General features: G+C 45.5%; 1 protein-coding gene across 1 annotated transcript in view; it reads right to left on the bottom strand.

Annotated features, from left to right (window-relative positions):
- Positions 1–25,947, bottom strand: part of igdcc4 (immunoglobulin superfamily, DCC subclass, member 4) — a 54,592-nt gene that overhangs the window by 10,255 nt on the left and 18,390 nt on the right. The window contains exons 2-13 of the mRNA XM_086026755.1: positions 18,340–18,654; positions 12,638–12,779; positions 9,155–9,288; positions 7,737–7,871; positions 6,964–7,116; positions 5,416–5,826; positions 4,302–4,466; positions 4,077–4,214; positions 3,802–3,984; positions 2,144–2,353; positions 1,449–1,547; positions 403–589 (exon numbers count right to left, since the gene is read on the bottom strand). Coding sequence (XP_085882881.1) covers positions 403–589; positions 1,449–1,547; positions 2,144–2,353; positions 3,802–3,984; positions 4,077–4,214; positions 4,302–4,466; positions 5,416–5,826; positions 6,964–7,116; positions 7,737–7,871; positions 9,155–9,288; positions 12,638–12,779; positions 18,340–18,654 — 2,272 coding nt within the window. The remainder of the gene's footprint in view (positions 1–402; positions 590–1,448; positions 1,548–2,143; positions 2,354–3,801; positions 3,985–4,076; positions 4,215–4,301; positions 4,467–5,415; positions 5,827–6,963; positions 7,117–7,736; positions 7,872–9,154; positions 9,289–12,637; positions 12,780–18,339; positions 18,655–25,947) is intronic.

The raw sequence follows: 25,947 nt of genomic DNA on the forward strand, positions 1-25,947 counted from the left end.
TCTTTTACAATTATAACAAAAGACATTACCATAATATTTTTAAATTCACCATAAAATTACACAAAATCGTTACAGTGTACTGTGAACCGTATTTTGCCATGATTTTTTTATTGCTTTTCAAATCAGCCTTCAATGCGCCCGCCTCTCCCAATGGTTGCCGGTCCGCAACGAGCACATATTTGTTTGAACTGGTCAGTGGCACAAAAATGTTTGGGGCCCAGTGCAATCTATCCAGCCTTTGACACTTTTTACCATTCGTCTTCTTCTTCCTTTCATAAAAATGATGGCGCACCCACCATAAATGTTCTTAAGAGACAAAAAAGCATCCCTGTCTGGACCCGGAGTGGCAGCAGCCGAGACAAGGAGCTGATGTTGCGAAGGACGACGGATATGCGGGCTCACCTGCTGTGGTACGTGACCAGAGAGGCGTTGGTGGTTCCGGCCGGGCTGCAGCGCACCGTGTAGTTGATGATGCGCACCGTGCTGAAGCGAGGTTTCTCCCAGCGGAGACGGATCGACGTGGAGCTGTTGGCCGCTGCCTGGATGGCGCTCGGTGGTAAAGGGGGCGGCCGCACGGGGAGCGAAGACGCTTGAATGTGAAGACAGGCCTTTGTTATTGAACAAATGTTTCTCAATATATGTTGGCTCTGAAACTTCCGACTATCCGATGAAATATTAGGGTTGTGCACCTCTCCAATAAAGCACGATTCCCTACATATCGCGATAGATGAGAGGTGATACGATATGACAAATTTAAGAGTTTTTTTATTATTATTATTATTTTTTTTTTATTCAGACGCCAATACTTTTTGCTGAAAACGGATATCGGCTCCAAATATCGGTTATCTGCCTCCTGCTTCCTACACTACTAATAATTGGTATCGGCCCTAAAAAGACATATCAGTCTATATCTAGATATGATTCAATCACGGTTCATTTTAAAGTGCTACGATTCGATTCGGTTCCATCCAGTGGGATTCCAATTCGATACGGTGCGGCTCAGTTCAGGAGGTTGTGATGAAACGAGTTTCTTCTTGTCACTTTAGATTCTAAATGAACCTGTCAGTACTTTCAATGTGGCATTATTTACATATTAGTGTTGAGCATCTTGCCAAAAGACGATTCCGTACACACACTCTTAAAAGGGGAACTATTCGAGGCACTCCATCTTCTTCATCTACCATTTACCGGGGCCACATTAAGTCAAGTTAAAAATGGATTAACTGCTTTTAACTGTACGCAAATGTACTTTTCATTGTGTGAAGGATGAGGCCTTCATTTTATTCATTTTTTCTTAAACTGCGTGTAAACACGTCAAGGGGAAAAGAGTTTGTTTGAGCCGGTTGGGGGCGCGGCATCGACAAGTGTGCGGTACCACCGCGGTCTCAATTTGAGCCAAATTAGCTTGTCTTGTTTTCAGGCATTCTGCATTTCTTTGGGATTTGTACCTTTATCGGCCTTTTCGGTCTTTCCTTTCCACACTGCAGCCGAGCCATCTGCCTGCTTGTTGAATGCCCAGACTCTCACCTCATATTGCTGGTCTGGAACTAAAACAAACACAGCAAAAGGAACAAGGATTGAGATACCTTACTACTAGCAGGAATTCATTTTTAAGAAAAATGGCCTTCAACAGACAGCAACAAGCCAACCTAATACATGACCTAAGTAGGCGCATGAACGCCGAACACCACAAGTATTTTGCTTTCTCTTTGGCTTTTGTCCAACAAAAGTGAGACGATAAACATCAAACCGGAAATGGTAGGAAAGCAGTACACTCATTGCTGCCATGGCTGCTCGGTATAATATGGTGAAGTTGACAATACCGTGCCCCCCCCAGTAATTGGGGGGGGGGGACACATCCATGAAATTTTTTGGGGGGGCGGGGTTTGACACTCAAGGAGCTCCTCAAGTCATTTCAACATAGTTCCTTGGCATCAAGATAGTGCCAAAGCAATATTTTTATATTAGAAACGCATGTGACCCTTAGGACAGAAACAGCAAAAAAGTGAGGTTATGATAACAGAGGATAGCTTCCTAAAATAAAAAGATAAAAACTGGGCAAATAGGTGAATCCACACGTGGAGGCGGCAGGAAGACAAGACATTCAGCTCCCAGGCTCCGAAACAAAAGGAGAGCAACTCACCAAGTCCAGTGAGCAGATGGTATCTGGCTTTTTTGCGGAGCCTGACCACGCGAGTCTGCGTCGTCGTCGTCGTCTTCTGCCCGTCGACGTCCACCTCTCGGCAGGACAGCTTGTAGCCGGAGACTGCCGTGTGATTGGGCGAGGGCTGCCACGTGACGTTGAGCGTGCTCACTTGCGCTCGCACCTTCAGCTCAGCGGGAGCGAACATCACTGGGTACACCAGGGAATGCGCTTATTTTAGTATCCAGGCGGGCAGGCCGGCGGATAGCCTGAGGACTAAAGCGGGTGATATGGGAGTCGCCATGGCAGCTCATTAGGCATCATGGAAATACTTCTCAAAAGCTCCATTCCCATTGCATTTCTGTCTTGAAAAAAAAACAAAACATTTCCAGTGCTTCTTGTCTAATAATTCATACAATGGTGAATTTGGAGGTGTTGTTAGCTGTCGACTATAATCATCCAGATGATACAAAATAAAATGATGAAATATTTCCCTTCCTATCTCCTGTAAACAATTTTCAGTGTTGGAACCGAACTACTGAAATTAAATGTTCAACATTATTGTGATACGTATCAATAGCTACAACTTCCGTTGTAAATGTACATATCAAGTATTAATTTGATTTTTTAAAAATAATTTCAAAGCAAGTTGGTGTTCGTCGTTCGAGTACCCACCCACTCAATTCTAATTCCCATGGAAAAAGAATCATATTTTCGTTCTTTTAAACCATTATCCTATTAGCATCACTAGCATGTCACATTTGGATGATTTTGCAGGCCTTTTGCCTTTCAAATGCTCCCCCATGCAAACGTCAAACGGCACAGATGTCAAACTCAAACCATTTTGACTGAATTCACACATAAAACAGTTGAGCAAAATGAACTTTAGCAGCACTGGGACTTCAATTGGATTCGGGTGGACAAATAGTCCAGACTGATGACATGTTTATGTTCAAATAAAAAGGACTCCAGTATTTCAGTGGGACATTTTTTTGTTGCAAGGAACACGTTTGTTGCTTTTTTTAGACTCATTTCAGCAACACAGATGTCAATTCTAAAAAAAACGAAAAACATCTTGGAAAACTTCACATCTACAGTAGAAGGGGGCGAAATGAAAAATGAACATTTTGTAGAACCCGCTAAGCCTTCCGCCTTCTCATGAACGGCTTTGAAACTCGCACACAGTTGACATCCAACCTAACGTGCGTGTCAGTGTGATGGGCACACACCTCCATGACTGACACCTCTTAGTGGTGTTATTAAATGGCCACGTTCATTATGCTTGCTCTCCGGAGAGTCTTAAGAAGCTTGACCTAGCTGCATTTTCCCCCGCTAAATTAATCCGCGTCCCACATGTTCTCCCGTTTGAGTGACAAGCCGATGCTGAATACTTGGCAATTCCTGCAAAGGCTGGCACACGCGTTGTTCTGTGCGTTTTGTTCGCGCCGCCGACTAATGCCCATAAGTGCGCGCTATGTGAAAAAATACAATTAAAAAAAAATCTTCTCACAAGTCAGACAGAAGCCGCCAGGCTGCGTTGTGAAAGCTAACACCGACAAACACGCCTTTCTTCAATGAAAAAACAAAACACAGCACATAAATCCTCCTCCCAAAGTGTGGGAATTCCCACACAACGAGTGCAAAGTCACAAGGCTTACCCACGCGGTGGCTGCTGTGGTTGTAGTGGGCCAGCGTCTGGTGCTGAGCCCACTCGGACGGGACCCCGAAGCCCACACCTGTTCCAGCTGCTATTCTCAATCTGTACGCCTGGTTGGGCTGCAACTCCCTGAGCGTCAACTGGGTCTCGTTACCGCCCACCTCCACCGAGAAAACGCTGTCCGCTGTGGGAAAACAAACACGGAAACACTCGGGTTCTTTCGCTCCACCAAAGACGACCTAACGTGACGCTGAGCATTCACCAGACCACTCTCACCATTATCTAGAGCGCTGTACTCGATACGGTAGCTGGTGACGGCACCTCGACTGTGCTGCGAGGACAACGGATGCCACATCAACCTTATGTCCGTCGGTGACATGCTGGCAATTGACAGCTGGGGGGGGGCGCTAGGCACTGGAAGACACATGAGGGCAACAGGACTTTCCAGGCGAAAGAATGGCTAGAATCGAGATTCGTCCCCCCCGCAGGGGTGATACGTACCGTCCTCGAGCATGTCGACAGTCACGGGCAGGGACGGGCGACTGGCTCCCATGGGAGAGTAGGCCACCACAAAGAAGGTGTAGGCGGTGTGCGGGAGAAGATCCTTGACGTGATACTCGGTGGTGTCGTTGTTCATTGCAAACTGGTACTCCACGTTGTCTGAATCTGAGCAATAATCCACATCAGGCCCTTTGTTGCATAGTTGCCTCTCATCACCTTTACAGGGACTGACACCATTAATATCGTGGCATGACAATGACGATATATCCTGGCAATTTTCGCGATATCACGATATTGCGACATCCCTAATGCCTAGTCTATTTTTTTGCTGGCTAGTACTAGGGTAACAACTGGTGTTTAGCCCGTTAAGGACGGGAGCGCATTACCGCGTTTCTACCACTAAAGCCCGGAGCGCTGTTGCGCGTTTCTCCCCTTCAAAGCCGGGCGAGCGTATACCTCATTTTCTTTTTTTTAATCCGATTCTCGGTCTCTTAGCCAATGAAATGCATCAGAATATACATGTGACGTTGTCGGGAGTTGCCGCAGGATATCCGGACTTTTTTTCAAGGAGTATTGGAGGCACAGTCGATCGCGGGAGCTCTGCTATAAGTCACGGCAGTGATATAGACGACACGCTCACTTTAAAGCAGTGAAACTGTCCAAACGTGATGTGTGGTTAAGATATGTGTTCGTTGACAACGACGACTTCAACGTCTTTATGAGAAAACACAGCATGTAATCGCCACTCGATTTTCTTTTTTAAATATTGCTTCACTTGCATCTTTGATTGAAACACTAAAGATGAATAAACTCGGACCTTTGTGAAAGCCACATGTCTCTAAGGTGTCCAATTCTTTTGGAATAATGTCTGCTACAGGGGCTGAGATATTCATTATTTGGTAGGTGGCGAAAATGTCAGGTTTTCAAGGGTGACGCCAAAGACGACGGTAGGTTTTAGAGGGATGTCTCACGAGGGGCTTCGGGCTTTAATGGGTTGAATGAAGATTGGATTGTGACAAACACCTTAGCCCTTGGAAACACCTGACATGTTCTGCGGTTGAAACAAACACCCCTGGCCACGATTTGAAGACGTAGCGTACGTATGCACGCTCACCCGCAGCCCGCTGACAGTGCACCGAGTAGCCGATGATATGGTCCGAGTTGTACTCTGGTTTCTGCCACGCCAGCAGGGCCGTGGTGCTGGAGTAGGGGGCGACCGAGAGGCGTCGAGGGGGGCTGGGGAGGCCCTCCCTCACAATGACGGTGAGTTTGGCGGTGGCGCAGGCGGTGCCTAGGCCGTTGTCGGCAATGCACTGGTAGTAGCCGGCGTCCTCCAGGGCCAGCTGGTTGATGAGCAGGACGCCGGGGTTTTGGGTCTTGGCGCGACGCAAGGAGCGGATTGGCTTGCCGTTCTTCAACCAGCGCAGCACGGGGGTGGGCTCCCCGGAGCTGTTGCACACGAACCTGGCCGTGTTTCCCCGGGAGAGGGACACAGTTTCTGGGGGCTGAAGAATGACTGGAGGGGCTGGCGAGAAAAGCAGATTTTAAAAAAAAAAAAAGGGTAATGACCACGTGGAGTGAGTGGCGACAGGCATTTTACCTGTGCCGTCTGTAAAACCAGTTAGAAATACTCATTATACATGTCCAAATGCGGTTCATGAATAAATCAATCAATAAATAAGCAAATAGTAAAATAAAAGAATTATTTGAAAACACATTGTGATAAATATGCGAGCACCCGGTGTAAATCATTCTCGAGGTGAATAATTGTCCATTCCAATAACGTCCATTCATTAGGAACACAAATCTACTGTATGCAGAGTCCCCTCCAAAAGTGTTGGAACGGCAAGGTCGTTTTGTTGAATACTGAAGACATATACATATACAGTACTTTGCTGTACTGTATTTGCTACATTCCGAAAACATTTGCTTGGGTAAGCCCGTCCCCGGATTTCATGAATTTAGTGCAAAGTGTGGCCAGCCTTGAGGAATTTCAAGTTTTTTAATACTGGACCAATCACTTGTCTCTTCAATTTGGTGTGTTCAAATTTTGTGGCCTATTGTGTTGCTGGAATTGGTTGAGACAAATAAGAGTCCTTGGCTGCAACACTTTTTCTGTATTCCCTCCTGGGAGAAATGTCGGCATAACAGCAGATGTTCGGTTCACTTGTTTGCTGCCCTTCAAGCACGAGAGGCCGCCATAGACACATGTTAAGTTGAAAAGTGGCAAAAGTGAGATGAAACCAAGAAAATGCTGTAACGTCTACTATAGTACTAAAATTTTATGTCCGTTTTATAATGAATCCAAAGTAATATTTGCTGTTGGCACAACTTTTACTTCTTCATGCAAAAATGGCCACTGTGTGGTCTTTGCTCCCACTTTGTCATTTGCTGAATTTTCAAAGTGTTTCTTAAAGACTCTTTTTGGAACTTAATTTGACATCCACCTAAATGGAATTGGGTCCACCGGCAGATCTAACTACAACTTTGAATTGTATTCATTCATCACTACCAGTGGTGGCTAACCTTGGTGAATCGAAGGCCGAGTGCTTACTTTCCTTTCTCTTCTCCCTCGAGGAAGAGAGTCACAACAACACTCATGTTGAGTTCAATTATTTGCCTGCTTGAGGGTATGTCAACGCAAGAGGCAAGTGTCACTTACCCGGCACATGCAGCTCGGCAGCGGCGGTAACGAACTCTCTGGTGCGAGGCTTGTTGGCCCTGCAGACGTAGATGCCACCGTGGTGGCGCCTGGTGTCTCGGATCAGCAGGTTAGTGGCGAGGACAACCACGTCCGTGGAAATGGGCTTCCCGTCTGATCCGTGCGGACAAATAAACAGTCTGTCGTGATACTTTCGACGACACAAGGAAACGCGAGTATAATATTGCGTTTTTGGCACTGAGAAAGAGGGGATTTTAGTTTTCAATCACGCTCATATGCCGGACATATCATTTTATTTTTTCCGATTTTTCCGTTTTTTTCTTTTTTTTTTTTAACATATCTCTCCATTCTCTCTGGAGAACATATAAGGAGTGTTTATCAGCATTTTCTGAAGAATCTTTTGGGGTTGTCAGAATTTTATTTAGTTTTGTTTTGCGGAGCCTTGAGATAGCCTTACTGTACGTCTCCAAGAAATGCATAACAAGACTACACCGGTAAGACTGTGTGAGTGTGTGCGCGCTGTGGAAGTGCGCATGAGCTTGATGTGACAAATCACCTAATGGAAAGCACAGCATAAGAGAACAATGGAACAATAGAGGTGACGTCTATTGTTCGCGGAGCTCTTACAGCCGAAGGTATGCAAACGTAGATAGAAGACTGACAATAAGTGACTAATCGACACGTAAAAAGAGGAAGACGGCAAAGGGGATGAAGTCCGAGAATTGTGTCAAGACGTCGGGTGGAGGTGGGTTGGCGGGGGGGGGTTTCATTACCTAGCCGGCTCCAGGACACCAGCGGCTTGGGCTGGCCCTGCGCCATGCACTCCATCACGGCCGGACGGCCGAGCACCACCGTCGCATTCTGAGGCGGTGCCACGATGGCAACTCTGTTCAGGGCTTCTGCAGAGCCTGGAGAAGAGGAGGGTCGGTCGGGGTGGGGGGTGGGGGGTCGGGGCGGTCGGGTGCCGGATGGGGTGAAGGATAGGAACACAGTAGGGCGAAAGGCTCACTTGAAACAGCTTCATTTCCTTGTCGTTAATTTTTCTTTTGGCCAGATTTGGTAGAGGTCCCAATGGTTTCATTTGGAACATTAAATGTGGTAGGAATGTCTATCAAGATAAGACCCACAACTAAAAGAGTGCGAGGTTGTTTTTCACGCTCCACTCGAGAAATGTCCGCAAGTATCAAATCAGTATGATCGTAAATGTGCTGAACATAACTCTCGGTTGGGTTGGGGTGAAAAAAAGTAAGAGCAACACTTAATCATGAAATCATACATTTGAGTTGAGTTGAGTTGAGTAACGTCTGCATACTCAGAATGTGCCATATGTCAAAATCTGGGGGGAGTGAACATGACATTTGACTCTTAAGGAAGGCTTTAGTAGCAAACCTATTTAAAGTGATATCAAAGAGAATTAAGGTTAAGATGACACACTCAGTACATCTTCTCCAGGTCATTAACCTTAAGTAGCAAACCGCTTCTTTTGTCACATGGAATTAAATTAAGAGGTGCTAGGGAGAGATCTCCGACGTGGGAGACAGAAGCTTCAGGACGCAAAGAAACATTGGCCCTGAAAGTCCAAACAATGAGATCAAAGATATGGAGAGTGTTCCTCACCTACTCCCATGCGATTGACTATATTTGTGTTCATTGTTCCGTTATTCACGTTTCAGTCTTTGGATGTAAGCTCGAGAAAGACGAAGCAAAACTACAATCTCAAACCAGAGATAAGCGCGCATTGCGGGCAAGTCGTGGTCATTTCTTTGTACGTATAAAAAGACACGACTGTCCTCGCTGTCATTTGTTGAGATCTTGGAACTGATGTCTCTCTCTCTCTCTCTCTCTCTCTCTCTATATGCTCATTTGTATTCATTATCCTGACTGCACACCGTGTCTGATGTTAGTATTACGCAAATGAAGCAAAGCGGCCATCTGAAAACGTTACATCTGTAGTACCTCACATACTATATTCTCAGATCAAACACGTTTTGGTTGAAGCGTCTTGCATCTTCGAAGGCTTCTGGTGCTTATGTGGTGGAGAAGTGTGTTTACTCTTACATCCATTTGACAGGGCGAGTGAGGGGGCCTGGATCCGGACCCTTAAAAATGTTCTCAGGGATTGTCGGGGAAACTTCAACAACAACAACAACAACAACAACACGAAAAACACAAAGCTGTGCAGCAGACCGACCTGCGGTGACAGCAAGCCGGGACTCGCGACTGACGTGCCTCCCGGCAGAGTTGGATGCGACACAGCGGTATGCGCCCTCATCCTCCCTGGTAACCTCCAGAATCTGGAGCACGCCATTAGGAAGGGAAATGAACCTGCGTCACACAGGCGAGAGATGAGAAAAGCAGACGGCAGTCAGAAAAGCAAATACAAACAGCACGCAGGGAGTCCACAAAGCCGAGTCGCGTCCGCAGGATTTCGCCCGCGGCCTCTCAGGGCGTCCATCCTCAATTTCCTTCAATTTCCATAACTTTACTCTTGTGTATACTGTAAAAACTGGGGCTGCATGACATTGGAAAAACATGCACCACGCCAGTGTTGAATACTGCGACTTCTAGTAAAAGAAATGCATTTTTTTTTGCGGCAAAATAAGCAGGATGGATGTATTCTTAGCTAATTAATTCTTTTTCAATCTTTCATATATATGTATTTTTAAGTGATTTAGTGTTCGCAATGCCGTTCTCCTATTGGATGGCAATGCGCATTTAAGGTTGCATCTGATTGGTCACAGTCAGATAAAATCAGACAATTCCATATGAAACTCATTGCACGGGCCGTTGTCGTGATGACAGTATTTTTTTTTTTTTTCGCTATATTGTGCAGCCCCCATGAAGAAAAAACAAGAACAACAAATGCGGCCGTGTGAATGAGGAAACGTGATTTAAACTATCCTCCCAAAACACTTTCACATCATTTCAAAATCATCTTTCAATACTACCCTTAAAAATAAATGGTTTACCAATTACTTGAAAATGCACAGCGGCTGTGCAAGGACACCACTTTGCAACCTTAAAAGCAACAATTATTCCTTTGCTATTAGTCATTTTCTTTCGTTTTTGACATTGTGTTCCATAGACACTGGCCTATTTGCAGTTGGCTAATAGGAAAGTAGCAGTTAGATTCATGAAATCAATTGTCACCGCTTGAGGAGGTGAATGGTAAGTTGCGAATTGGTAGGGGTCCACTCTAACTAGTAGTTATGCTGTAAAACAGGAGAACCAGGAGATGGGTAAGATAGAGACCAAAAGAAAAAAAATAGGACAGTGAAAAAAAAAAAAAAAAAAAAGGCTGCTCATGCTAGCAGCAGCGAGTGAAGACAAAAAGGCAGCTCTCAGTGACAGGCCATTAGCAACGGCCGAGCTGGCGGAGCCTCATCTCACCCACGAGCCCGCATATGTGTCGAGCCGCTTGCAGGTCACGCGAGGCTACGCCAGCCATTAGTGCCGAGTCGGGTGCGAGAGAGCCGGAAACGACGGCGGACCGGGCGCCAACAAATCTGTCGCCAACAAATCGGTCGCGTACAGCTCCCCAGGACAACACGGGAACAAACAACATCGAGACGCCGTCTCCACGAAAAGAAAAAACCCGTAAGAAAGCCTTTAATACGGCACAGCAAACTCCTTTGAACATGCGGTTGAGGCTCCACGCTGCATTTATCGGGGAGACTGTTGCTGCTAGATGCTGCTGGTTTTGCTTCGCGACAGAGTTCAAACGAGCTCAACGGTGTCGATGAACAGAGATAATTACAGTGGCTACAATAAATTAGAATATTGCCGAAAAGCTAATCATTCTACTCTGTGTATAGTGAATCTATAGAAGAAATGATTTTCCCTTTTTGAATTGAACTACTGAAATAAGTGACATTTTCCACAGTATCATACTTTACTCAGATGCACCTCTGCTAGTGTCAAGAATACAAGTGATCAAATCTGCGTATTTACAGAGTAGAAGCGAGGCTAGAGCGCGAGGCCATGAAAATTGCTGTCCAATTAGCTACTACGTTCCGTACGGCCCTGCAATGTACCAAAAAATCAGACTCTGAATGCTTGTACTGTTACACCCTGAGTCACACTAGGCTCCCAGAAATATGGGGTCCAGGTGAATAGGGGCCATTGTTGAAGGCGGTGATTCTCAACCAGTGTGCCGGGGCACATCAAATTTCAATTAATTGGTTCCAAAAATTCTTTATTTATGACAAACAATGCATCTTTGTTCCTCAATGTATAACAATGACGTATAGTTACAAACAGAGAAAATCAATGATCTTCTATTTGATCATCCGAAGTGTATTATTGACATTTGTATCCATTTTTCGCCACATTTTTGTTTGGTGGTGTGCCGTGAGACTTTTCAAACTTAAAATACGTGCCGTGGCTCAATAAAGGTTGGGAACGACTGGTTTAAGGAAACTAGGCTATACAAAAAGTTTCTTAGCAGTTTTTGTCACCTTGAAAATGTGTCAAAGAAAAGGCAAAGAATATGTAAGTGAAGAAAATAAATTAATATATAACACATGCCCATCATATGCGGTGCATCGTATTATGTTCGTTCTATCCAGCAAACAGTAAAAACCACTTAGCTGAATTAGCTTGATAACCAAGGTCATAGCACAAGCATAGAGTTGACTTTATTGTACCGCGCATTCCGGTAATAAATTCAATCAGACCCATCTTGAATGCATTTAATAGAAAATGTGATGTATTACGATTTTGTCATTAATTAACCACAACAAAAAATATTCAAACAAGGGACGTTAATGGAGTTTTAGCCAAATGACCAACATGCATCACTTGGAATTGTCCGACTGCGATCAGTCCACGGGATGACATTCACACGCACGCCCGTTAATAAAAGTGGACCATTTGCAGTCTAGACGGAGGCAATATATTGATAAATCAATTGCGCTTCTGTGGCACAAATCAGCAGCAAATCCCACAAACACAGGCGTGCTGGCGAATACCATCGGTGCCGCTGCGCTTTAGATCTATGCCACGATTACGTAAGCATAATGTCAAATACCGCCTACAGAAATGAGTTTTGCGTGTATTCGATGTGAAATACTGCGTGCAAAACGACGTATGCGATGACCTGGCGGACGCCTGCATACCTCAATTTCGTTGTAATTGTGCAATGATAATAAAGTCATTCTACTCTATTCCAAATTCAAAAACAATTATCACGCCTGTATTGCAAGCGTGACTCAGTGTATTGTACACGTAGCGGAGAGAAGTCGCGGGCGTAAAAACAATTTTGTGAGTGAGTGTGAACGGTTTTGTAGACGGGAAACACATTTTTTGTGGCATAAATCTAATGCAATGGAAATGGGCATTTTTGTCTTCTGGATCTGTAACCAAGCAAAAAAAAACGTTATTTTTTTATCCGAATAGCAGAGTTTAGAAATTTTCAGCAGGATATCCAAATAGCAAAATATTTGATAGCTGCAGCCCTAGTACCCAACACCAGTATCATCTTTCGACACCAAATTGGGTGGATGCCAATATGACAGCATGAAAAATCTCAAGGACCCATACATTCAATTTTGAGGGGTTGTGGGTTGCCCACCCCTGTACTAAAGTAGTCCACAACCACTGCAGCAATGCTGGTAACCCAAAAGAGGAAAATGCGACAAAATCCGAGGTGTAAAAGCAATTGAAGCTGAGTCACCTTGAGTCCTGCGGGACAGCGACTTTGTCCTTTTCCCAAGTAATTACAGGTGTGGGCACGCCATCGATCTGGCACTCGAAGCGAGCGGCCCCCCCAGCAGGCAGCGTCTGAGCTGAAGGCTCCTGACGGAAGGAGGAAAGACCTGCGGAAGGAGAGCACGGCGGTGAAAGGCGTCGCACCCAACCATTCTGGGATTTTTGCTTTCAAGGTGGTTCGCCAGGTGACACAGTGCAATGATCTCAAATCCCTTCCCAACAGTGCCAGTATACACAGCGCATTTTTCTTTTGAAGCCTGTCTGGTCAAAGTGGGAAAAGCACTTCCAGCATCCAGTTGCACCTTCTGCCTGTGATTCACAAACAAACCCAAAGAGTGAGTTCCTTTGTCCTATTTCATTCAATCAACGTACAAAGACTCAGAAGAAAGAAAACAACGTCTAAGATTATGGAAATATTTGAAAGAATATTCTAAAAAGACAAGTCAACCCAAACGTCTTTTTTTCAAGAATATGTTCCCAGCAGGCCCACAAGTGGAAACACGACATTCTGTTTGGTTTTGCGTTTGTGGAATATAAATTAAGCAGCAGAATGCACTCGTTTTTAGCCACCTCCGGGGGCGGCCATTTTGTCTTCTGCCGACTGAAAATGACATCACAAATGCTCACAACGACCAATCGCGGCTGACCCGTTTTCTGAATCTGAGCCGTGATTGGTCGTTGTGAGCAGTTGTGATGTCATTTTCAGTCGACACAAGACAAAATGGCCGCCCCCGGAGATGGCTTAAAACGAGTGCATTAACACTTATTCCACAAAGGCAATATTTATCAGAATGCCCTGTTTCAACGAGCGGGCCTGCATAGAACATATTCTTGAAACAAATCTGCTTTAAGAGGAAACTAAAAACGCAATTATTGTCCATGTCCGTATGATTAATAATCATAAATTTATAATTTGTCCGCAAAGTATTAATTGTCTTTTTTTTTTCTTTTTCGGAGGGTTGCTCTTTTTTTGTATTGCTTTGTTTTGTTTTGGCATGTGTCGAACTGTCCTGAGCCCCCATCCAGTAAGCTTGAAATTGCTTCTATGGGATATCCAACCGCAAGACACTCGGCACTCTTATTGTACTTGTTGCACTGAAACTATACATTCATTTCAGCAATGAATTCAAGCAAACAAAAGCATGTTTTGTCCCATCTAACTTGCCTTGCTAATAAAATGAGCCATTTGCAGTAATGCATCTGCATGTTAATCGTGCACACAGGGATCATTGACTTCTGGATATGTGCCTCTGAAACATAATTCTTTTTAATAAGGCACTTTATTCTCATCTTTGGTTTGTACCAAACAGCAACTGGCCACTTTCCTTTGTGCTGGAGGAAAAGTTTCATCTGCACGACGTTCAAACTAAGTGGAGTTAAACGCAGCGATCGGGACAAAGCGCTGGGATTTAATCCAGTGTGGCGGGATTACTTCGTCTCTTTAGCCGGAATTTGTTGGCAGGGCTCCAGTGTTCACAGCTTGGCACTTTCACACGCAGGGGGGGGAAGGCTTCCTGCGAGATCAAGCTGTGCACCAGGGGGCAGCAGCGAGCACGACGTCACCGGTGCGTTGAAGGGGCTCTTACTGTACCTTTGACCCTTTCTGGCAGGCTTTTTTTTGGACTGGGGAACTACATTTTTGGCCTGCTGCACTTTTTTACAAGTGGAGAGGAGCGAAATTCCAATGTGTCCATTCGCAAGCAAAATGACACGTAGACAATAACTGAGTGAAATCTTTTCAGTCTGCTCGATCTAGTGCCAAGTACAAAAAGTAATAAGTGCTAAACTGACATATTTTGGGTTCATTTAAAACAAAAAAAAAACTGTTCGGACAGATCAAGGGTCAATGTATGTGTAATGAAGTGAATCAAGTGAATCCTCAGCAAATTGTGGCCTGATCATCATTTCTCATCTCTGTTCAGTGTGCGCAGAGGTTGACATGTTTTTCTTTTTCCTTGGCTTTAACTCAGAGGCAACCATCTTTTTGCACAAAATGCTAAAATACGGATACTTCTAGTGACACTGGAGCGAAAGACAAGTGTCAAGTGATTGACAAATTCCTACAAAATTCGCTTGACAATCCGCAAATCGTCAGTCAATTGCTTTGCTTTTTCTTCGGCTTTTTTCGAGTTACAACAAAGTTAGACTTTGCGTACTCATCGAAAGCAGTAGGAATCCAGTGTCAAGTTCCAAGAAAGGTTTCATCTTGGTGACAGTCTGACCCCGAAACAGATTATTAAACAGGTTTCCATGATTTCATAAGTACAATTCATCATCGTTGATATTATGGATAAACAACATTAAAACACATGTAACATTCTATGTGATTATATTTTGTGGTTTCGCACACTTTTATGATATGATGTGCAGCAGATAACCTGTGCAAACTAATGACTTTTGAATTCCACTTTGGGCAGTAAGTAACCAAATAAAAATCCTAACTTACACCCATTTGCTATAGCTCCTCTTTTCCTTTGTCAATAGTAATGGCAGACTTAAAAAAGTTGCAGCCTGAATAAATGACAAACATTTTTGTGGAATCCCAGCATGTGCTTTTCTCCCTTTCGTGTTTTTCATTCCACCATACGAACGCGAAACATTCGATTGTGAAACATAAAACGAAGCTATCACTGTTCCAGTTGGGAACATTGTTGCAACTCAGGATGGTTTAGTCCCTTTGTGACCTTTTCCGATCATCTGAAAACGATGTCATCAGTTCATGACAACTCTTATTTTGATGTCTATGATTAACCATTAGAAATGTTAACACGTTTTACAAGTTACAGTAAATCCCTCAGAATGGCAACAGCATGACCCTGAAATGGATTATTTGTCAAATTCCATTATTTCCTGTGGGAATTGTGTTCATTCTTTGCGATTCCACAGTATTCATGACATGACTGTTTGATTTAACATCCCGCACTTTGCCGACTGCGCCGCTATCACTCATAACAACTGGACACTGATTCCCCCCCCCCCCCCCCCAAAAAAAACCTGGCATTTCAGAAAACTGGCATTGATTTTTGTTTGGCAAGCTTTGCAGGACGAGCTGATGATTAAACTTCAACTTCCATCTATTACATCATCATGTAAACACATCAACTACATCGGCACCAACATGGCCGCCACGTGTGCGTTCGTGCGCGTGTGTGTGTGCGTGTAAAGTTGAGAACAGCTGACCAGGGAGGGAGAGCACGATATCATCTATGAAGTCTTTTCCCAGGATGTGTTTGGGAACGTGGCGAGTCTACCAGGAACCTATCAGAGCTGGCAGCCATTCATACATGTCACATCCTTTACAATCAGGATTGTGTTCTTTTAACGGTTTTAATGGTTGACACCATGGTAATACTGTACGTGCAATATGACTTCACCGCCACTCTTTGGCCCCATAGCTATCAGATTGCAGCTATTCGCCCCCCACCTCCACTTGTGCAAGCAAGATCATCCATCCTATCCAATGACCTGTTTTTGAGTGAGTGTTACAGGCTGAGATCCCATCAAACATGACCCTGGTTTCGTATGTGGACTAAACTATTGGGACGCAAAGCTATGATGCCAGCAAGGGTGGGGTGAGGAGGGTTCTTGGATACACTGTTGACCTGAATATAGGTGTAGTAGAAATAGATGTATCATCTGTGTCATCTTCCAAAGCGCTTATCCTGTACAGGGTCGCGGGGAGCTGCTGGAGCCTATCCCAGCTGACTATGGGCGAAAGGCAGACTACACCCTGAACTGGTCGCCAGCCGGTCGCAGGGCACACACACGCAGACACCGTCACTGAGCGGGAAGCGATCCCGCGCTGCCCGCACACAACTCAGGCGTGTGTCCCACTACACCATCAGTGACTAGAAATAGATGCACTCATGGTAATACTTAAATGAAAAAGGTCATCATGATGTCTGAGTGAGGGCTTAGCTCAGGATCCTGGGGTACACCCAGGACTGGCTGCCAGTCAATAAACCATCTTATCGTGTTAGTAAACAACGATGGAGCAACAGCTTGTAAAATGACACACTGGAAACCACAGCTCCACCATTGGGTGTGTGGAAGGCAGGTATTTTCCAACAGGTATGGATAAAGTGTTTGGTTGAGTGCATTAACAAATCATAACGGCTAGACTGCTAGTAGACTGCAGAGCGCTGACTGCAGACTAAAAGAGCACGTCTGTGCTCCATCCTGTTGACAACGCGCATGTTTTCGCCATGTGGAACCAAGCCGTAGTACTCATATACACGGAGGGATTGGAAGCCCCAACCTCGGAACTGCGATGCAGACATGCTAACCACTCGCTCCGTGTAGGTTTGTTTCTATTGGAGTATGGTTCATCCAATTTCCACTTTGGAAAAGTTTTGAAAACGATGATGAGAATGAAGACATACAGTATTTACATGGCCGGCCATAAGGAGAAAGGTTAATTAAGCCAATGAATTTCAAAAGCTGTCTCCTTGAGGGGTCTGCAATTTTAGAATGTGACGTGCAGGCCATATGTTGTCGCTTCCAATGGAGTTATTCCCATTCAAATGTGCACTCCCGTTCACATTCCTGCGCATGGCCCCACTGGGAAAAAGCGGCGAGGCAGGTGGCTCGGGTAATGCGCTTTCACAGATGCGATGTGTGATATGACGTTTTCTTTTGTCCAGCAAAGAGGAGAACATCCTCTCAATGTCAATGTTGAAGCACTTTGGCGTCGACCTCTCAATGCGCTGATCAAATCTCCCTCCGTAGAACCTCCGCCACTGATTTAATTCAAACGCCGCGCGCACGCACGCACGCAAACAGAGTGAAGGTCACTGATAATGGTCTCGGAAACCTTTCTCTTCACCATGACTACTTGCCGGCACCATCCGCCTCCCCTGCATTCACACGACGGAGCCCCCCCCACGCCCTTTCTCCTTTGCCCCCGCCCGCCTTATTGTCCCTCAAACAAGAGCTCCTTATAAATAGGCATGTGACAGCTGACAAAAGCGCGGGCATCCGCAAAGTACACGGTCTCGTTTTCCACAAAGCTAATGACTCAATAAAGACTACCACCTAAGAGCCGCCGACAAAGAGGCCCTCCTCGGAGGGACCATTAAAAAGCGACTGTCTGCCATGTTGTCCCGCGAAGTGACGAAGATCCTCCGCGAGGGGCGAACACCTGCGGACATTCTTTCATAAGCTTCCTGACTGTTGCCTTTGAAAGAAGGCGCTTGTTTCCAACTGAAGCCTTTGTCGTCGTACGGGGTTCAGTGTGCCGTGCGTCTGTTATGCAACTACAGTGCAGCGGAACTTCCACAGTTGAACGCGAGCTGTTCTGTGGCGCTGGGACAATTCTTCACATTGGAAATAATGTCACGTCAGTCAATTTGTTCTCCTGGTTAAAGCTGTCATCATCTTAAACCCAGGTGGCGTCCCGGTCGCTTGAAATAAACGGAAGCCGGAAGCTTGTACGCCTCCGTATTTTCCAAAGAAAATACGTCACGAGCTGTGTTGCATAGAGTCCACGATGAATTAAAAAGATTTTTTTTTTTTTAAACACGATCGTTCCCTGGATTTGGCGGGACGCTGCATGTGATGTCGACTTGCCAATGCATTCTCACCAACCGGCGTTATCAAGAAAAACCTCCAGGATGACATTTTTCCGCTTCATTATGCACATCACACACACGGTGGACGGCCACTTACTGGCCAGCAGCACATTGACAGTCCGGCTGGTCAAGGCTCCGTGTGCGCTGGCGCTCACACAGCTGTAGCCTCCCTCCAGAGCCTGAGGGGGCGCTCCATCCTCGGAGGACGGCAGCAGGACGAGGGACCGGTCGGCGACGTACCGCCGCGTGTCGCTCCCCTCCGCAGGAAGGGGCTGGCCCTCATGCAGCCAGGTGATGTTGAGCGGCGTGTCGCCGGCCCCCAGGTTGCAGTCCAGCGTGAGGGGGAACCCCGGCTCCAAGACTACATGGCTGGGTCCGGCCCCGCAGCTCAGCTCCACCGGAACGGACTTATCTGGGAAACGGGAAAAAAAATGGAATCAGACACGTGGACTGTATGAACTCTTAAGGTGGTGCTATAACCCCAACGTGTAAAAACAATTTAAGAAAGTTATTTAAAAGGCACGATATAGACAGTGATGAACTGATAAAAGGGATTGATACATAAAGCCCGCAAACATGATACACATACGCCTAAGGATCAGCCAATTTTCACCAACCAGGGACTGGAAGAAAGTTTTGGAAAGGCACAACAAGAATTTGTAATGCATCCATGTGCAAGCCACAAGCAGATCACGGTTATTAGAAATTTGAATTTGCAAGCCGATTGCGGTTATTTTGAAGTGTAACGCCTCGCTCGGAATGACTTGTAAGCTGTGGCTACACAATCGTGACGCTCCGTATCAACCTTTTGATTAGTCTTCAGTTCAAGTTAAACATCACCATTTTCCCTTTCACATTATTGCGTTTTTGGCCTTTGGGCATTTTGTCATTTCATACCAAGGCTTCCAATGGAGTCAATAGTGCTGGCGGCGCACACACGCACACATACACACGCATGGATCGGAGGGCGGCGCATTCCTGAGGTGGGGTGTATGGTGGACAGAGTGGAGTCGAGCGAGGAAGCCGAGGAGGGGCAACGGGAGGCGCTTCGGGAATGAAACGGCCACCGGCGCTCGCAAAGGATTTGGATGTCAGCAGCGGAACATTAAATTTAGGGAGGGCCAAGTCCTGGAGCCGGAGGTGTTGGGAAATGAGTCATAGAGTGCCTCGCAAGCCGCACTGCAATGAGATTTTATGCATAATATCTATGAACATAGGAATTGATTTCCAATCCTATTTACGGATCCTATTGACGGACCAACCGACTTCTGACGGTTGAACTGACGGACTTAACTGACTGACCGACTGACAAACGGACGAAATGAATTCCGTTCGTCGCAAAGAATGACGGACTGACGAATGACGTGCCCTGGCGCTGACGGATGACAGACCGGCAAAATGTAGTAAAATGCCCACCTCTACTCATAAGTAAACTCTTGCTTCCTCAAATTTGACTTTCCCTAAATAGATGCCATTCCCGATTAGTTGCAGTGGACGAAGAAAATGCGATCCTTCTGTCCATATAGCCATCCATTTTCTGTACGGTTGATCCTTTTGGGGGTTGCGAGGAGCTGGAGCCCGTCGCAGTTCGCTTGAGGTGAAAGGTGGACCCCACCCCGGATTGGTTGCTCGTCATTCGCAGGGCACGTATATCGAGGCAGTCAACCATTCAATCTCACGTTGCCGGTGTCACTGGGTGGGAACCGATCCCACGCCGCCTTGCGCGGAGATCATGGCCAGCACGCCTGCCTCACAGTCCCGTTGTTCCTCCGTGGCCATTTGTCTATCTGGCTATAGCTGTTCTATTCCATACACAAACACACTTGTCATCCTCATAATTTCCTACTTTGATTTTGAATGAATAGCATCTGACCTTCATAGTTCAGTTGGTGTATTTCCCCCCGCTTTTTGAGAGTGCTTCTTAATTTAGTTCTGCGGAAAACAGGACGATTGCTGAGAAAGACAGAAAGAAAAGTGTGTGTGTGGGAGGGGAGGGCGGGGGTAGGATCTTGGGATAAAAGGTCCTAATGACTCAAGTCTGAGATAAAAAAAAAAAAAAGGAGCTGAAGACTCAATATCTGTGACAGGCAGCCAAAACGTGATTGGTTTTCATAAGGAGTGAGGCTAAGACAGGTAAAATGGGGGCGCTGGAATTGCTTTCAAAGGCCACTTAAACGCTCACACACACACACGCACACGCGCGCACGCGCACACAGCGAGCGATGCTTAAAGCTGCTATCTTGTGCTTGGAAGGCAGCCAGGTCATTGGGTTTATCCACTGCTGCACACAGCCCATGCATTTTCAACCATTACTGCATCTTCATCCATTATGCACCAACAGCTGTGATCTCAACTTTGAGGAAGCGCTTGCATCAAATGTGCCCAAATTTACAAATTAATAAATGAATCGGCTTCCCTCTCTACTCTGGATGGATGGTCTGTTTTATTTTATGCTCTATTCTGAGGGGGGGGGGGCAAAGAATCTTGAGGAGAAATTGTTACACTGCCTCTTGTTCCTTGTTTATCTTTGAATTGAATTATATTGTTTTTGTATAATCCATTGTTACTTCATTGTCATGGTAGTGACAAGCAGTTTTTCCCAAACACAATAAACGGGTCTTGCCCTGGTACGAATATGGAGAAGCTCTCGTTTTTATACCAAGCACGCATGCGCCTGTCTTTGGCAGTAAAGTCCATTATGCTACTTATATGCTGCATACATCTATGGCCTAAAGACAATTTTAAAATCGTGTTTGCATATTTTTCTACTTGAGCCTTCCTATCTGTTGTAGTTCAACAAATACTTAAGGACAACGTATTGTAAAAAAGTCAAATGTTCTGCCTGTAATTCATGTTTGTCATAAACATTATGGCACCCACCAAAAGTTATTTCATTCATTGTAAATTTTAATCAATTGTCCGACGAATCCGTTCTCAGATGTTTTTTTCTGACAGATATTGGAATCAACCTCTAAAAATCCCTATCACTTCAAGAAATTATGCTGTTTTGGTTAACAACGGATTTCAAATAAGCTCAGCAACATCTATGAACACAGGTAATAACAGTACCATAAAAATCCCTGTTTGGAACGTCTTTTATATGCCATCACAAATGAAATATAACAACTGCAACCTGATGTCTGCTGCTAAATTATCCAATAAATGAGAAATTCTCAGATAACATCAAAATAAAATAAAGATGTCATCAAATATAATAGCTTACATCTGTTTGTAAAGTACAACATCTCTAGGCAGGGTGAGAAGCTCGGTCATCGGGAGGGGCTCAGATATAGAGCCACACTACTCCTCTGCATTGAGAGGTGTCAACTGAGGTGGCTCGGGCATCTGCTCAGGATGCCTCCTGAACTCATCCCCGGTGAGGTGTTTCAGGCACGTACCGCCGGGAGGAGGCCCCGAGCGCGACCCAGGACACGCTGGAGAAACTGTCTGCCGGCTGGCTTGGGAACAAAATGGGATTCCCCCGGGAGAGCTGGACGAAGTGGCTGGGGAGAGGGAAGGCTGGGCTTCCCTGCTAAAGCTGCTTCCCTCCCTCTGCGACTCCACCCCGGATAAGCGGAAGAAGAGGGTGGGTTGCATGGCAATCTCTCTAGTTTGTCTTCTTTTTAGGAACGTAACACCAACAGGTTGTTTTCTTCGGAAATGGGCAGTGAGGACAAGTACAACGGCAACGGCTTGATCAGTCTGAATTATTATGTTATATCGTTATTATGTCATTTTATATTAAAATTACCGTTCCCTGATTTTTGGGCGAGTTGAATGTGAAAAATGGATCCAAATTTTGAGTTCTTCAGACACACAGACTACTGCTGTATCATCGCAGTACCGTTAGACTGCGATTCGACTTGTGGACACCCACGAATCCCATTTTACTTTGCAAACACACGTGCACACACATTGATGTCCTCAATCTTTCTCTCTCTCGCTCTGGTGTTGGATTAATTACCTTAATGGGAGATGGAATTTTTCCCTTGATTAAATGAGGCCCGACCCCCTGCCGTCACTTCCTGATGATGAGGCTGGGTAATCCACAGAAAGGCTGCGCCATGCTTTCACACACAAACATACACGCACACGCACGTCTTGGAGACAAGTGCATATACAGTACATGCATCCACATTTAAAGAGGATTTCAGAGGCGCATACCGTATTGTAAAACACGCCACTGCTCCTCATCCCCATTTCAAATGCAGTCATTAGGTCTCATTAAGTCATTAGAACAACCATTACCCAGCCAGCTCAATGAGAACTTGGCAAAAGGCAGGGCTCAGCCTGTATACGTGTTGGATGAAACAGAAGGAGAATGTGCCCCCAAAAAACTGGGCCTTCACTGCGGCGTCCTCACTTTTTTGCTTGTTTGGTGGTCTTTATGCCTGAAAATGCATGCTCTATTGGGCTGTGATCAAGCGAATGAAATGGCTATCGAAATATATTTCAATAATTTAGGTAATTAAAAAAAAAAAGTATTTGTCAGGCGGCACGGTGGTCGACTGGTTAGCACGTCCGCCTCACAGTTCAGAGGTCGCGGGTTCGATCCCGGCTCCGGCCTCCCTGTGTGGAGTTTGCATGTTCTCCCCGTGCCTGCGTGGGTTTTCTCCGGGCACTCCGGTTTCCTCCCACATTCCAAAAACATGCATGGTAAGTTGATTGGATACTCTAAATTGGCCCTAGGTGTGATTGTGAGTGCGGATGTTTGTCTCTGTGTGCCCTGCGATTGGCTGGCAACCAGTTCAGGGTGTCCCCCGCCTACTGCCCAAAGACAGCTGGGATAGGCTCCAGCACGCCCCGCGACCCTTGTGAGGAGAAGCGGTACAGATAATGGATGGATGGAAGTATTTGTCATGAACCCACATTTTTTGCGGCATTAGCCTGCATGTGACCGGAGGATATAAAGTGGCTCTGTACTTTTCATGTGGTGTGCTCTGGATCTTGAGCTATCCCTTTCCTGACCGATAATATCCATACAAATTTTTGAAATCTACAATGATCATTTTTACTTCACTGAGTTCCTTCACCGGTTTTGGTCAAGTCCATGGTGGTGGGATATAAACGTAAAAGCATAGAAAGTAACTGTCCAAATACGTCTTACTCCAAGGCTAGTTTCACACCGCAGGCAAATGCAACCCAGATCAGATTTTTGTTTGCCCGTATGCGACCCGAATGGTCGCATATATATCCGACATTGATGTCATCCAGAGCCCCAAATGCGCTGCGGGTGGGTGGAGGGAGAGTGCTGGGAGCTGTTTTGAGTAACAGTATGGACTTTATATTTGACTTTAATTTCATCCCACTTCAAACTCCAAGCATAATGTGGACACTTCTGGTAATTCAACCACAAAGATCGGTTAATGTTTTACGCACGGTAATGACATCAACGTCATCTTTAGTGACGACTCCATGAAATGAGATCCAAAAGCCTCGCCTCATCATCTACCCCAATTACTATATTTTCTTCCTCCTACCGAATCGCCTCCGCTGTAGAAATGTCCCGACACGCTGGACCACACGTACTTCAGCACACACTACATCGTCTCTTCTTCTGCGCATGCGGGTCACTTTAGGGACGCATATGTTCCCACGCCGGACAGACCGAAGTTGCATTTATAATGTCATGTGAAAGCTCACACCTAAAAATGGGATTGTACCCCAAAATACGAATTGAGCATTAAGACCTTGAGTGTCAACCGGGTCTTAGTGTATCATAATCAGTAAGAGCATTAAAAAGCGAACTGTTCAACCAAAACAACATACTGAGCTTGACTTGGCCTACAAGGAACCACCTGGGGCTCAAACACGGTATATTCACACATATACAATCCAGAAAACTTCATATGCCCCGATTTTGTGAATACATGCACACGCACACACTTACGCAAGCAGCCTATTCGTTAAGGAAGCCATTAAAGTGCATGAATGGATAAGTGCCAGTGTCCCTCAAGCAGACAGGGCAGTGGCGAGGGGGGTGCGGGATGCTCGCGGTCCCCGAAGCACTCCTTTTGCCGTTTTACACTCGACAAGAGGAGGATGGCGTCAAAAGGACAGGTTTCACCTGAGCAAATCTGTAATGAATGATTCCGATGGCACTGTGCCAACAAGTTCATAGCTGACTTTGAAAGGGAAGAACATATTGCATAACAGAAACAACTACCGCAGTTTAATTTTGCTCCCAAATGCAAGATTACAAATTGTACTGACAAAAATACTGATAACAACCGATTTAATATTATATAATTAAGAAAAAAAAGCAAATACCGCTTCAAGTTTAATTTTGCTCCCAAATGCGAGATTAGAAATTGTACTGACAAAAAAGACAACTAATAACAACAGTCATAATATTATATAATTTAAAAAAAACGTACGATAATAACCGTGGCCCTCTGTCGCCCAAATTGCCCCGCAGGATAAATAAAGACTTCCGACTCTGAATTACCACAAAAGACTCAAGCACCTGAGACAAGTTAACAGACCGTTTTGAGGATTACGAGCAAATGTATTGACGGAAATATGTTGCACCACTGCTCACTTTAAGGCAAGAAATTCAGCATTGCTCCCAATACAAAGTGGCGACTTTAGCTCAGAGAACGGTTTCAGCTGCAAGTCCAATTTTTACAAAATGACACAAATAATCTGTAAGTAAACAGTACTCAGAGAGTTCCTTTCTGTTAATGTATCACTCGAGTTCTTTAAAAGGTTTTAGGAAAGAGAGGCCAGAGAGAAAGCAGGAGGCCATCGAGAGTGACGCTGCCAAGTGAATATTTCACCGGGTCAGGCTCACTGTCAACACACGCGGCCCGTGGACCCCCCCAGTGGCCCCTGCGAGACCAAAGCTCAGGTTTCGGCAAGCCTCTAAAGTGGAGCCATAGCGAACGTGTGCGAATACTTTCAAGAAAAACAAGACCACTTCAAATAGCCAGCATTAGCACTTTAAACAGCATTGCTTTGCTGTTAAGACATCTGGTCCGCCAGTTGGCCAACTCGCAAGTTAACTTATCGAGTGTTAAAGAGACACTTGGGTGAGCTTAACATTGGCTCCTATATAATAGGTTTGCACGTAAAAATGACATCAGTACTAAAGTGCCCCCCCCCCATCCCCCAAAAGAGATTTAAGTCTTTTTTTGTGATTAAATTTACGACAAATTGCCCCTCCCCCTTTTGGGCCGTGGCTTATGTTATGTTTTCGGGTCTCAGCGGTCTACGTCACGGGAGGGAGCCAAGCGTGGTAATATTGCTCGCTTTGTCAGTTCTGTTGTCTGAAACGGCGACCGATCGCCACCAAAGTGCAAATGCGCATGGCTACTCTTGTCCACTTCAATCTGTGAAAGCATAAAAGTGTTTGGCACAATAGTTTGGATTTATTGACATAAAATGTGATCTCATCATGATCACCTCCACAAAAGCAGTGGCGTGCGTTGTCCGACACCGCTTGCAGCCGCGAGAGTGAAGCGGCGTCAGAGTGAAGTAAGACCTCACCGGACACCGGGAGTGTCGTGAACGTGCGCATCCGACTCCACGACCGAGTGTGGCCGCATTAGAACGCACCATTTCGGCTGTTACGTTCCATTGTGGACGCCGTGTTGTCGGTCGAAAAACTGGGGGCATTCCTCATCCAAATAAATGTGCACGTCCACTCATTCCCACTTCGGTCTTTGTAAATATCCTGACTGGTGTTAAATGCCTCGCCCGTCCT

Source organism: Filicampus tigris, chromosome 3, assembly GCF_054856515.1.
Source record: "Filicampus tigris isolate MCC_2025a chromosome 3, RoL_Ftig_1.0, whole genome shotgun sequence".
Taxonomy (NCBI): domain Eukaryota; kingdom Metazoa; phylum Chordata; class Actinopteri; order Syngnathiformes; family Syngnathidae; genus Filicampus; species Filicampus tigris.